This window comes from Caretta caretta, chromosome 26 (genome assembly GCF_965140235.1).
Source record: "Caretta caretta isolate rCarCar2 chromosome 26, rCarCar1.hap1, whole genome shotgun sequence".
NCBI classification, from domain to species: domain Eukaryota; kingdom Metazoa; phylum Chordata; order Testudines; family Cheloniidae; genus Caretta; species Caretta caretta.
Window position 1 is genome coordinate 6,167,451 of NC_134231.1, and position 14,662 is coordinate 6,182,112.

The 14,662-nt window shown below is 43.8% G+C and overlaps 1 protein-coding gene across 3 annotated transcripts in view; it reads left to right on the top strand.

The window, feature by feature from the left end:
* PIWIL2 (piwi like RNA-mediated gene silencing 2) overlaps window positions 1–14,662 on the top strand; it is a 35,552-nt gene that overhangs the window by 4,375 nt on the left and 16,515 nt on the right. For all 3 annotated transcript variants that reach the window (XM_075123433.1, XM_075123434.1, XM_048829471.2), the window contains 12 exons: window positions 448–663; window positions 1,754–1,864; window positions 2,652–2,769; window positions 3,816–3,940; window positions 6,374–6,454; window positions 7,565–7,678; window positions 8,066–8,254; window positions 8,524–8,608; window positions 9,438–9,527; window positions 10,506–10,646; window positions 12,339–12,452; window positions 13,365–13,553. In XM_075123433.1, the coding sequence (XP_074979534.1) occupies window positions 448–663; window positions 1,754–1,864; window positions 2,652–2,769; window positions 3,816–3,940; window positions 6,374–6,454; window positions 7,565–7,678; window positions 8,066–8,254; window positions 8,524–8,608; window positions 9,438–9,527; window positions 10,506–10,646; window positions 12,339–12,452; window positions 13,365–13,553 (1,573 nt within the window). The remainder of the gene's footprint in view (window positions 1–447; window positions 664–1,753; window positions 1,865–2,651; window positions 2,770–3,815; window positions 3,941–6,373; window positions 6,455–7,564; window positions 7,679–8,065; window positions 8,255–8,523; window positions 8,609–9,437; window positions 9,528–10,505; window positions 10,647–12,338; window positions 12,453–13,364; window positions 13,554–14,662) is intronic.

The window sequence follows — 14,662 nt, forward strand, 5'->3', positions numbered from 1 at the left end:
TGGAACGTTAACAGCTCTCTTCCATCTACAATGTCCATGTCTCTCCTAAAACTCCCTGGGCAAGAGTCAGGTATCACTGGCATGCTACTTTTGTAGAGTTTGGGCTCTGGAACAGGGATACCAGGGAGCCCTCTGGGTGCAAGAAGTCATAGCTGTACCATTTGGTGAAGGACAAATCTGCAGAAAGAAGAAATGCCCTCTGGCTAATGATGCACAGGTGTGTCAAGTTTGGCCGCAGTCTGAGTCTTGTCAGGCTTGGATCTTGGTCTTAGGCTTAAATAAGCTTCAGCCTCAAAACCAGAGGAGCGGAATAAAGACAGACCAAAACCTGTTTTAAACATTATTTGACTGATGTGAATGCAGGTTATGTAATGTATAATGGGGGTGCAAACTTAAAGTTGGGGAAGGGTTAACGTTTTTACTTTTCTTTCTTGAATATGGATTCAGAATTCTTGGCCGTGGGCAAATGGAAGCTCCACCTGTCCCTCTTGGAAGAATGGCTGTGTCACTCGGCAGGGTGTTGTGCAAAGTTCCTACAGACTTGACTTCCCTGCACACAGGTGTGCTTCAGCCTCAGCTCTTGCAGCCACTGCTGTCACCCCTCAGGTTTGCATCCCAGCCAGAAAGTCCTCTTCCCATCCTTGTTGAACAGATGGAGAGAAAGTAAGTGAGAGATGGATGTGGTGAGTTGCACACTTATTTCTAAACGTGTCTTAGATCAACTAGTAGGTACATGGATGCCGTAGCCATTTATGCTGTAGAAACCCCTAAGGAAAATCCTCTGTTCAGTGATGTGGCTTGGCGCCTGGTGGACTCATTGCTGCAGACTCTCATCTTTTCATGTACTCTGTGTGTGTGTGAGATTATATTCCTACTGTATTTTCCATTCCATGCATCTGATGGAGTGGGTTTTAGCCCACGAAAGCTGGTGCCCAAATAAAATTGTTAGTCTCTAAGGTGCCACAAGTACTCCTTGTTGTTTTTACAATATCTAGGTAACCTTTCTCTGAAACTGGCTCATGAAAAATGCTGACAGTGGCGGCGTGTGTAGCTTTGTGCAGCTGCTTCCCACTGGTAGCTGCTGTCTTACACTCTAACTTGCTAATTGTAGAGCAGGGGGAGCCATTTTTGAATATATTCTAAGATAGACTGGGCACCTGGCTACCTGACTTAGTTTAGGACTAGTAACATGGATCATGCTGCGGGAGAAGGGTTGGGAACAATACAAGTGACCTTCAGGAAGACCCTTCCAGACCAAACAATCCAGATTCTAAACAGACTTCACACAATGTGAATCTACAGTATTGCAAAGCTGAGCCAACTCTACTGGGATAGGATATTGCTACAACTTGTCTCTCTTAAAACTAATATTTTTTTAAACAGGCATTGTGATAAGAACACTCAGTCACTGAACAAACTTTGGTAGGTCACTTAACCTCTTCTTTTTTCATAGTTTACGCATCTTGAAAAATGGATACCATATTTCCTGCCTTTCAGTGGGTGTTGGGAGTTGAAAAATGTTTGCAAAGTGCTTTGAGATGCACATGTGGAAAGTATTAATGAGATGTTCTCAGCACATACTAATTGTTGCACAGGTGCACAGTACAGAAGAGGTCTAGGGGTGGTGTTGATGCATTCAGATTTTTTTTTTCTCAGATCCTCAGCCAGTGCTGGCATCCTGTGCTGCCTCTTTGCATTAATCTAGACAAAATTATTATATGCCTTTGTCTTCCTTCCCTTCATATCTTTACAGAGAACCGGTAGTGAAGCAAGGATCTAAAGGAACTCCGTTCCCCTTGGGATTGAACCTGATTAAAATACACTGCAAAAATGAAGCCGTTTACCAGTACCATGTGACTTTCAGGTAGCGACACCTTGCACACTTGAACATCTATCTCAATTATAGTAAGGTTTGTAGAGGTATAGAAGCTAGTGAAATTAGCAGTGGAACTCATATGACTTCTGTGAACTTGCCCCTCTGAATGATTTTCAAGCGATTCCCATGGAGATTTGGACGACAGAGTGCCCAGGGAAAATATCCTTAATTTAAATTGATTTCACAATTCCTGAAATTAAGCATTGGGGAACATCCTATCCTTTGAGTATCTGGATTTAATTAGAGGAATGTTATGGTAACAATTCTTCCAGAATCCTTCTGGTGGTCACAACTATCCTGGAGATGTAACACAATACAAATCCGTTCTCTTGGCATAAGGCATTAATACTGTACCACGAGCATTAATAATGGCTCTGGAATAGCCACTAGATGGGGCAACAGTCACAAACGTTAGGTGATGTTTTAGGTCTTCGTTGCAATAAGTTGCCCTAGCACAGGGTAAGGATTGTGGCTGTGTCAGTTGCAATAGAGTTGATTTGAACCCCTGCTTTCTTCTTGTGTGTTGATATTCATCTGCATATTGCACTGATTTGTTTTCCTCTGTTGCGGTTTTATTGGCTCGGGTTTGGGTTATGGCTGTGACAGAGTTGTAAGGTGTCATACTAAAGCTCTCTGAGAGCCTGTAGTGGACACAATAGCGTTAACTAGAATTTGAATGCATACTCATATTTTCCAAGTAAAAGGATATTGCAGACCCTATAAAACATTCTCTCTTCTCTTCTCCCCACCTTCTCCTTAACTCCCTGACCTGCAGTCCTAATGTGGAATGCAAGAGTATGCGGTTTGGGATGATGAAGGAGCATAGATCGGTGACAGGAGACGTTACGGCATTTGATGGCTCTATCCTCTACCTGCCTATCAAGTTGCCTCAAGTAAGACATGATACTGGTGCAGAAAACACACAGGCTGACTCTTGCCTGGTGCCACATGGTTTGAGCTATTGTAGGGTGCCAGAGTGTATCATTTGAGTACCTGGCTTTTTAAAAAAGTGAAAGTGAAACTTATCAGTAAAAACTGAAGGTTTTTTATCCTGTGACTGGCATATCCTAAACCAGTAATTCTTAGGGCCTGGATTAGATTTCCATAATCCATGGGATATGTGTAAAATTCTTGTGAGCACAGAAACAGCTGGTGATTTCAGATGTTTTAAATGGCTTTCCCCCACTCTCACAAGTAAAGAAAAGCACGCATTCCCCATACACTTCAGGAACTAGAAAAGGGAATAATTTGCCTCTCTAACAAGTAGAGATAAAGAAGAGAGCCTGGAGTGTGTGGCAAGGGATCATGGCTTTGGTACCATTCTGTCTCCACTTAGCAGAATTGCTGCACAATTGGCAGTTTGGGGGACCCAGGACTAGAATAGACAAGGAATTTGCATGTCCAAATTGGTGTACTTCAGCGGTTACATCTGGGAATTTTGCACAGCACCTGTCTGCAGTACTTATCTTTCAGGAGCACAAAACTGTCTTTCACCAGCAGGCAGCGCGCACAGAGATTTTCCAATATAACTAAGTCTTGGAAGTTTCAAGACTGTATCACAAAACATATCGCTACGAGTCTACTGGGTCAGAACAAATATCTGGTTCAGCATCTTCATCTATCTCAGGAGCTGGAAGCAGGAGAAGGGAGCAGTGATTTTGCCAACAGCACTTCAGGTGGAGCGATGTGCCGAGACCAGATACTTGCATCTCCCCAAAAAAGTTTCCCCTCCTAGTGAGGATTATCTTGCATGGAGCCACTCTTGCTTGGAAGACATTGGATGCTCCCTGGTGATGCAGAGATTAATCCTTTTGGACAGCAGGAAGGACCTGCTGTAGCAAAATCTCAGCTACAAGGTGGCTCCAAAGGGGTTTTCTAGTTAATGGTCTGAGTAATTTCACTTCTTGCTGCTGCTAAGATGTCTTCATCTCTGTACTAGACTGTTGATCTGATATGTCAGAGAAAGACAGATGGAGCTGACATCACCATAAAGCTTCAGATGACCAAAATCCTAGAGCCCAGCTCGGACCTGTGCATTCCGTTTTACAATGTGGTCTTCAGGAGGTAAGGGAAAAGTTGAGGCTGGTGACTTGGCATGATGCTTAACCATTGACTTAAATGCAAGGCTACCAGCCATTTGACAGGACATCCCAGGCGTGTAATGGCTATGCTTTACTGGAGACTTGGGTTGCCTTTATTCAGTCTCTTGCTTTTGGGATTTGCTCAAGCTTCTAAACGGTTGCACATCTGACAGACTGAAGGGATGATGTTTGCCTCAGGCTGTACAGTGCTTCATTCCTGGTCTGAAGGTTGATGCCTGAGAAAAGCGAGGTGGTGGTGGTGGTAGGGGGGTGGAGAGGGGATTGTGGTGTGGAGTATAAAGGGAGAGGGAGTTCCTCAAAAAACATAAGGAGAAGAAGTTTGAATCTTCCAAAGCTAGATAAGGGACTGAGGAAGGAACCTACTACCCATATACCAACACCCTATTACTACAGGGTAATTTTTGCAGACACCTGCATCCTAATCTAAAATCTATCTGCTTATTCTGAACCACGTTCAGTGACCTCATCAGCTATTTAAGCACTGATCTCAGACTAACCATCTGCCTTGCCTTCTGATTATGAATGCCAGAATCTCTTGCAAGGATTCAAACAATACTTTGTATGTGTAGTCTGGGACATCAGAAGTTTCAGTCCTGTCTCAAACAATCAAGGAGAGTCTTGTTTGTCTTGTATTAGAACATCTATTTTTTTTGTATTGTGCTGTTTCACTCACTAGAGTCCCATTTCCTTGGCATGGTGTTTATAGTTCATTTAGGCAGATTGAACCTGTGAGCAATTTTTTTTTCTTTTGCTCTTCTCCTTTCTTTGCTTTGTTTTAAGGAACACTCAGTTCTTTATTTGGCAAGATTTCTCTAATCCTAATCCTGCGCTATGGTCATGAATGAAAGTTATGTCACTGACTTCACTGGATGCAAGATCAAAACCAATGGAGGGCTGGAGAAATTAACTGTTAAACCCAGGGACAACCATTTTATTTCCTTGCACACAGGGGATGAGTGATGGGAGAGAAGCACCAGGAACCATATTTTGGTTCTTCAGAGAAACTGAATGAATCTGTTTTTGTCCAATTACTTTATTTTTTTCTTCCATGTTGAAGTTGCACACGGTTGGTTTGTTTGTTTGTTTTTCAGGAGGTTCTATTTGTATTCTCCAATTTTCTTTGAGTTTTCCAATCTCCTTAAAATGAGTAAAATGGGCATTGGTAATTTATGTTAATTTAAGAAATTTTTTTTTTGGAGGCAGGGGGCAGGAAAGCTGTAAAGCCTAATGACTAAAATGCTCTCATGAACGCTTACAAAAAATGTCAATTAAGCCGTTGTTTTGGATTTAAAATTTTAAACCTTTCCCCTCCAGTGTGTTTGTAACACAGACATTGCCCCATTGGGCTAGTGCATGAGAATCTGAAAGTGAAGCCAGCTAATCTGTTTTCATTGCCCTGGTTGAGAGAGATGCAAAAGTGAACAGTAGTTTGTTGGTGAAATGTTGATTAGATTTTGAAATTATTTCAGTTTGAGTAATCTCAGGTGGAGATAGAAACACAAATGTACAGATTAATCTGATAATGGTTAACCAAATGAATACAATAACTTAAAAGGTTAGTTTCTTCACACATAAGGTATTCTAAAAGGGGACCTGCAAAGGGAGGGGCAATGTGTTTTGGGGCATTATTGGGAAGAAACATTTGCTTGCTTTCTGATAAAGGCCTGGAGGATTTTTTGTTTGTTTTTTTTTCCCAGAAAACTTTTTATATTGGAAACTCAGGCCTTGTCTGCAATGTCCTTACTGGAAAATTCTGTGGTTAACTAGAGAACTCATAGGATTATGATACTCCAGGAACCAAGAGACCAGAACCTGAGCAATGGAGAGCAAGAGAGACTTGATTTTTATTCTCTGTTTTAAATGTTTTTGTTGTTGTTTACACCAATTTAACTCGAACACTGACAAACTTGTGGGAGAAAAGAATTGTTTTGAAAGATTCAGCAACACCCCTTTCCTCCATGCCCTCAACTGAGGTCTTAGAAGGCTCCCTCTCCAGTTCTTTAGTCCTTCAGCAAAAACAGGGGAGGTGACATTCCTAATATATGAAGGTAAAAGAATAGGCAAGGAGAAAAAATTTAAAAACCAAGCCAAAACCTGCTTCAGGTGTCTTGCCTCAAAGCAAAAGGGCGCATACATATGCCTTTTCCTTGGCAGACGGTCCATTACTTTTTTCTTTTTAATGCACATAGGAGCCCAATCCTGCAAAATGGAGTTTTCTCCATTCATATTGACTCCATTGTGTGTTGAGGATACTAAGCACCTCACAGGATGAGACCCTTAATGACTGTTCTGTGGTGTCTTCCTAAGGGTAAAAGCTATGCAGTGCAGTTTTATTGGCTACATTTATCTATCCCCGTCCCCAGAATCCTGTAATTATCCTAGTTTTCTATTCTAGGGTGATGAGGATTTTAGATATGAAACTTGTTGGGAGAAATTTCTACGATCCCACCAGTCCTACAATGCTGCAGCAGTATAGGTTAGTACTGTTATTTGTCTCCTATTGCCATGGTACCCATGCACCTTTCAATGCTTAAAGTGAATAAGAGTGAGAAGAGCCTGTCCCTTCAGTAAGTTAGTCTAACAAGCTGCAGGATGTGTGCAAATGTTAAACATTCTAAAGGCCTGATTTGCAGAGGTCAAGGGCTGCTGGCAGAAATGGGTTCTGTAGGTGAGGACTATTGATTGAGAACACTCTCCCAACTGACCTGGGGGGAGGGGAACTCCAGGAACTGACTTTGGAAATGTCCCAGGAGAACATACGGGACTGGACAAAATGAGGGGATCTCTCAGCTACTAGCTCCTGAACCATTCACAGATTATTGTTCGCACTGCGGTAGTACACAGAGGCGTCAGTCTGGACTGGGGGCCTATTGTGATGGTGTTCTGGATGTTGTACAGGTTCAGAGGCAGATATAGTCCGTGCCCGTAAGTTTACAATCTGTCCAGGCAAAAGGAAGACAACAAACAAAGTGGATAGGGTGGTGGTTGGCTCACATCTTGTTTCCCACCTTCATGGCTTCTTGTGAGCAAAAGGCACGTCCCACAGCGGTCATGTCATGAAAAATCCTTCATTAATCTCCATCCTCATTCAGTGTGAGTAACCCAGGATAACAGTATCTGTCCTGTCCCTGACTAGTGGCTAAACCACTTACAGAGGTTTGGGTCTGCTACTGCCTCTGAGCTTATGCTTTTGGATCCTGAAGTCCCAGGTTCAGTCCTTCCAAACAAACCTAACCAGGCTCCACACTTGCGTTATTATTGTATTGGTAGGCTTATCACCATTGTATTTGAGCACCTCAGGTCTAGAAACTCAGACCTTTACAGCAAGGCCTTTGTCACATGTTTTCTGAATGCTGAGGTTCCTATCTAGTCATTGTTACCTGAAAAAACCTGCTTATTTTTTTGTATGCAGTTCAGAGATTTTAGCTGAAATTCTAGCTGCTGGCTAGGTTAAATGTATTCCCTGTGCCATGCTTGCCTTGTGTTCACTGTACATCGGTAGAACAGCTCTTAGTTCATATGCCGAAGTTCCCTATGACTTTTTTGGATGAGCATGCTGATTTGCATGCAATCTGTTTTTCCAAAGGTTGCAGATATGGCCAGGTTACTCAGCCAGTATCCGGAGGACGGATGGAGGTCTCTTCCTGTTGGCAGATGTCTCCCACAAGGTTATCCGGAATGATTCTGTCCTGGATGTAATGTGAGTAAGAGAAGAGAAATCAGAATTAAACATCTAGTGGTCTCAGAAAACAATGGTGGTGCATGCAAAGAACTGCTGTTTCAGTAAGTATGCCTTGGGGAGTAGTTCTCTGAAAGGGGGAGTGAGATGATCACCTAGCATTGTCCTCTGAACCTCTCACAAGGTTAGTTTCAGACAAGTGCAATTGAGTTGGGAGTTTAAGCACTGTTACTGTGCATCTTCTGTTTCATTACAGAGCAGTTAAACAGCACAGGTAGTGCAAGCTTCCCCCACGCTGTCTTGTTAGGGCAAATCATCCATGGCCTAGAGAATATTATTGTAGTGGTTCTTCCTTGTATAAGGAGGTGGTTGAAATCTGAGAGCTTTTACCCATCCTTCTCCACAAAGGCATGCAATCTACCAGCAGAGCGCAGAGAACTTTCAGGATGAGTGCACCAAGCAGCTAATTGGCAATATCGTCATTACCCGCTATAATAATCACACTTACCGTGTTGATGACATTGACTGGAACAAGACTCCGAAGGACAGTTTCACCATGTCTGATGGGAAGGAGATCACCTTCATAGACTATTACAGGTAGACACTTCTGTATTTGCCACAATGGAGGGAGGTGTTGTGGGAAGAAAGAATCTGATTGGTAGGCAACATTGAACAGCAAGCCCCAGTTTGTGTGCCATTCTGGAGCGTCGCCTTACTTTAACTTTTAATGAAGATGTAGTCTGACCCTTCAGTTTTCATCTCTAGCTCTGTTATGACAGAGCCTCTTCTGCAGTCTGGGAGCTGAGCTTGTTGTTCTGGTATCAAGAAAGTGCTTCTTTAAAATTGTTCCCCAACTCCTTTTCCAGCAAAAATTATGGTATAACAGTCAGGGAGCTGGACCAGCCGCTGCTGATTCACAGACCCAATGAAAGGCAGACTTCCCAAGGGAAGGTGAGTTGTTTTTGTAGCCGGAAAGTCCTAGTAGTGGAATTTCAGCCCCAGATTCCCAGTGATAGGCTGGCAGCCTTGGATTATGAAGGGGTCTACTCACAGGCAGTGGCCTCCCTTTCATGCCCATGTGCCACAATCCTGCCATAGAGGGGACCACTTCTAGGAGTCAGAGGAGTTCAATCCCGTGTCCTATTCAGTCTTTGACCTCTCTGCTGAGGCAAGTTAGTGCTGAATGTGGTGGCCCCTTAGGCAAAGACTACCCCACCCAAGTCCTCCCATCAAACCACACAAACAGTTATTTGATAAGGCAGCTTCACTCACTGTACTGAAAATTATATCTCATTACCAGTCCTCTCAGCCATCCAGGTCTCCTTCTGCAATTGTTCTGTGGCTTCTTTTAACTCTTCTGGTGTCAAGGGTTGGTTCTGCTTGATGTATGCCCTTATTATAGTTGGAAGTGAATTGTTTTGCAGCTCTACAAAGTCCTAAGCCTCAGAGTGTTCACTGACCTGCTGTTAGTTGGGAAGGAACCAATGAGGGCAGGCAGAGTATGTCCAAACTCTGCTCCACATGCAGTCTTCTGAGCCCCATCGAAGGCAACTGGGATATCCGCAGTGGCAGAAATAGTCCCTTAGGGTTCCTGGGAACTAAACCTGGGAAACACTTGATTCCATTCTCTCTCTTTTTCCGGCAGTACCAGCTCCCCCTTTTTTGCTTACCCCAGCAGTAGCAAGGGCTGGTAGTATTTTTCTTGTGCACGATATGGCTGGGAGCAACCAACTAGGCAGTATGTGTATGTTAATGTGTACTGGCTCCCCTTTCCCTTCAGCTTCAGAGGGGTGAGATTCTGCTGCTGCCAGAGCTCTCCTACATGACCGGGATCCCTGAGAAGATGAAGAAGGACTTCAGAGCCATGAAGGTTGGAGCTTTGCTGCAGCAGGGCAGGTCGTCAGCCCCCACAAGCAGACATTTCTCATTGCTTATGTCCTCTTCTCCCTCTCCCAAGACTTGCAAACTAGCACCCAGTTGGTGGTTTATCAAAGTGGGTCTAGAAGCCAGTTTGTACTGGATCTAATTACGCTAAGCACCTCTAATGTAATAACATTCATATTGATTTCTATCCACCCTGCTCTCTTTCCTGTCATGGGAGATACAGTGCACTAGGTTGTCTGCATGGCCAGTTCTGAAGATTAAACTCTGCACAGCCATTGGCTTGGTCTTCTCAAACCTAGTCTCCCTCTAGTGTTCTGCCGTAGCCCAAATTTAGAGATCTTAGGGCTCAGTGTTTGGTCAGGCCTTTGCAGGATTATGGGTTTATTTCAACGTGGGAGATTGGAGTTGTTATGGAGCTGGGGAGTGGGTATGGGTTCGCTAGAAGACTTGGGGGGCGGGGGTTGGGCTGTACAAGAGCGAGAACGTGGGATGGAAGTCAGAGGAGCTTGCAATGTCTAATAATTGCCTATAAACGTAAGGCACCTAGGTGCTTGGTAACGCTATTATAAACATCTAAGCAAATCCCCCAGATGAAGTGTAACGTGGCTCCAGATAAATGGGATTCAGTATCACTGTCCTTCCACCTTTGCTGTAAGGGGTTACCTGGGAACAACTGGACCAGAACTTGCACTTTGCCACACTCTGATCCTCGTAGCGTGTGACTTATTCATAAGCACACCGCTTTGTTATACCCCTGTCCGCCTTGTCCGTGCTTCTACAGCGCGCTGCTGCGTGTTTGATGGCTTATGGACCTGCAGCTGGGTTCCCTTGTGCCAGCGGAATAATGTGTGACCTCACCCTGAAAATGATTGCCTGCACGAGGCCCGGTATCGAGACGCTTCCACCTCAGGGTAGGGACATTCTCCAAGGTGACTTCTTTTGTCCCCTCACCCATCCTCTCTAGGACCTAACCCATCAGATTAATCTGAGTCCCAAGCAGCACCACGCATCCCTGAGTAATCTCCTGCACAGGATTGAGGAGAATGAAGCTGCCAGCAAGGAAATGTCACGGTGGGGACTATGTTTGGACAAGGACGTGTATAAGGTATTTCCCATCGTACATGAGTATTGTCTAGTGCTTGGAGCAAGGGACTGGATAACAGGGCTCTTCCATTCTATTATAGATTCTGCCACTGGCTTGCTATGGCCTGGGATGAGTCACTTAACCTTGCTGTCTCAGTTTTCCCATCTATAAAATGGTGATAATACTTCATAAGGGTGAGGGGGTTTAATGTATTTGATACCATGCTTTTATAAGCACTCTGAGAGGTACTATTGAAATGCAGAGTATTGTCACCCGTTGGGATTCTTTAAGGGAAGTGGTTAGTTCCTGCATCCTAATGCTGTAAGACTATGTAATATCTTTCTTCCTCTTCAGTGCAAACCCTGCAGATCTTATCCATCTGTAATAGTGACTTAGTAAGAGCATGTGTGAACTCCATAGAGAACAAGACCAGAAGCAGGTTCTGAATGGTGGGGATGTGGCATATCCTCTTGTACACGTGTACCACACTGCCAAGAGGACAATATGGCATTTGGTCACCACACTGCCATCTCCTATGCCCAAAACAAACAATTGTCTGGCTTCCTGGTGCAACCACTGGAAATCTGCCGATTAGCTAACTATAGAATGTCAAAAGGGAAAAGGAGTACTTGTGGAACCTTAGAGACTAACCAATTTATTTGAGCATAAGCTTTCGTGAGCTACAGCTCACTTCATCGGATGCATACTGTGGAAAGTACAGAAGACGTTTTTATACACGCAAACCATGAAAAAATGGGTGTTTATCACTACAAAAGGTTTTCTCTGCCCCCACCCCACTCTCCTGCTGGTAATAGCTTATGTAAAGTGATCACTCTCCTTACAATGTGTATGATAATCAAGGTGGGCCATTTCCAGCACAAATCCAGGTTTTCTCCCCACACCCCCCTCTCCCCCCAACACACACATAAACCCACTCTCCTGTTGGTAATAGCTTATCTAAAGTGATGACTCTCTTGTCAGTGAATTAAAAACCCAGCACGTTCTATGTCCTCCCATTGACTCCTAGACAGAGATGGAAAAGACCCTTGTAGGTGTCACTCCCTGCTAGTGCTGGATTATTCCATACGCGATACTCAAGTGCTTTGTCAATTCATTGACTTTTACTGGATCCTGTTCTCCATCAACTTTGCATATAGCTGAAAACCAAACTGCACCTCTTACTGTCCCCTTTCTTTAGTAACACACAGTGCGTTTAAGTGATGGTGGAAGGAGAGATCCCCTCAGAATGCTTACACACAAGGGCCAGAGTGTAAAAACAAAACGAAAAACCTTTAACTCTGGCTTTCCTGACTTCTATGCAATTAGTTTCAACCTTAACTCTGTTAATCAAGCTTTGATATTAATAGTCTGGATTTTTCTTCCCCATGGCTATACTCTTGACTGTTTAAAAAAAAATTTTAAAACAAGCTAAAAAAATTCTTCTTCAGTGTTAAGACACAGCTTAGACATCATCTCACAATACGCAGTTCAATTGACGCTATTTACGTAGTCTTCATTGGAAGACCAGTAGGAAGAAAGTCTCCTTTTCTTCCCATGTTGATGTATTTGGCAGTGGTATGTTGCACTACATGAAGTGAGATCACATGAAGTACTCATACTAGAAGGGCAGAGGGGCCTTCAGCAGCGTTTCCTGATGTCTGCACTATGTGTGTGAACAACGGTTGCGCATGGCTCTTGTTTTCTTCTCTTCAGACGCAAGGGCGCGTTCTCCCCATGGAAAGAATAAACCTGAGGACCAGCTCTTTTATGACTTCTGAGGACTTAAACTGGACCAAAGAGATAACAAGAGAAGCCGCCATCTCTACGGTAAATTCCTTCGCAGACAAAGAGGTTGCTTCCCAATACCAGGAATACGGTGGAGTAGCCTGTTAAGCCATGTTTTTTGAAAGTGTCCCTTTGATTTCTAAATTGGGAAGGCCACAAGCAGCATTGGTGCTGCCCAGACTGTTTCAGTTAGGGTGACCAGATGTCCCAATTTTATAGGGACAGTCCTGATATTTGGGGCTTTTTCTTATACAGGCTCCTATAACCCGCCCACCCCCTGTCCCAATTTTTCACACTTGCTGTCTGGTCACCCTAGTTTCAGTCCCTACTGGACATGGAGTTGGATTTTTCCAAAACACTAGATTTGTTAACACCAGCGATTGGTTGTCTTTCCAAGGTGTTAGTAGGAAAAGTCTTTCCTCAGAATGCTCATGCTCATTGGAGTGTCTAGTTAGGAGAAAGCTGTTTGGACGTGCTCCATCTGGAACTAGAAATCAGGATCCTCTCTTTATCACTTAATGCAATTTTTTAAAATTTTCTCCTCCCAAACTTGTGTAGATTGAAGTACACAGTGAGTCTATGCTTCAGGAGAGCAAGGAGCAGGGCCTTTGGAAGCTGACTCTGCAGTGCAAATGCACATTTTGTCTGCTTTCTGGCTGTCTTACCTCAAATTTGGTGGGATATGAAGGCAAGAAGTGTCTAATAGTTGAGTCTTCTGTGTCCTTTTCCCAGCTCTTCCTTTGATTAGTTCTTTGACTTTGGGCACGCCACTTAATTTCTCTGTGCCTTGGTTTCCTCATCTGTAAAACAGAAATATATCTATTTTGGTGGGTGGGTAGTGAGGCTTTATTAATGGTTTGATAAAGTGTTTTAAGATCCTCTGGGGAAATCACCACCACCTTCACTTATACAGGCTATTTGATGGTGATGTTGGCTGTCTGGTTCTGCTCCTAGATTCCCATGCATTACTGGGCATTGTTTTATCCAAAACGGGCTGTGGACCAAGCACGAGAGTTGGTCAGCATGCTGGAGAAGGTCTCTGGCCCGATTGGCATGCAGTTAAACCAGCCTGCCTGGGTGGAATTGAAAGATGATCGAATAGAGACCTATGCCAGGACTATCAAATCCATCTTGGGCACTGAGGTAATGGGGAGGAAGGGACAGAGTGAATGGGGTTTGAGTAATCCTTTTTAGAGAGCTGTTCAGTTGGCATTCTCGTACCTCTAGGACACTGGGGCACTCGGATTGCACATATGAGAAATGTATTGGAGTCTGTCCATTTGGGAGGATCCTTTAAAGTATCATCATCCATGGGCAGTCATGTGCACATAGGGTAGTTTCCCTGTGTTTCTTGTGCGTGCACCACATTTCCACTGGAGTCTGTAGGGAGGGCTCTGGTAAAGCATTGACTGCTGGCTTGACATCTGCTAAGTGCTATGTAAGCCACGCGGAGCGATTATGGCTACAGTATGCCTGGTCCTGCCTTGAGGTGGGAAGAAGCTGCACTTTGCCGTGTGTCTCATTTCTGCCCTGGAGGGTTGTCGTTGTGCCTCAGTGGGTCAAAGCTTAGAATGCCAGTTTCAGAACAGACTGCTGAAAAATAGGGTGGACTCACCCCAAACTGGTGGTTATTCTATCATTAGATTACACCAAGCCAGTAACAAAAGTAAACTTCTGTCTCACCACGCTGGTTAACCAGGAGTCAAAAATGCAGTCTCCTTAGGCATTCCAGCCCTTATTTCACCAGAGACCCATGGACTCTGTGTGGTTATTGAAAACCAGTTTCATCACATATGGTGTCCTTCTAATCCCAAGAGATCAGCCATATAGCCAGATAAATATGTAACTCAGATCTTACCCAATAATCATGCTGCTGCCAGTCCTTTAGTAACTAAAATCTAAAGGTTTATTAATAAAAGAAAAAAAGAAGAGGAGTTGTTAATGGTTAATAGATCATATACATACAATAATTGCGAAGTCCATATATTGGGTTTGTAGCAGTGATGGTACAGATGGCTGGCTTGTAAAATCTCTCCAGTAGCTTCCAAAAGATTGGAAGGTCCTCGGCCCATAGTTCAGAATGCTCCTTTTTAGTTGTAAATCCACAGTCCAGAGAATCAGGGCAGGAAAGAGACAAAATGGAGTCATCTCAGGGGGTCTTTTATACCCTTTGCCATGTGCCTGGAAATTGACTGGTTCAGACACAGCTCGCAACCTCTGTTTGTGCAAAGTCACTGCCTTAAGATGGAGTC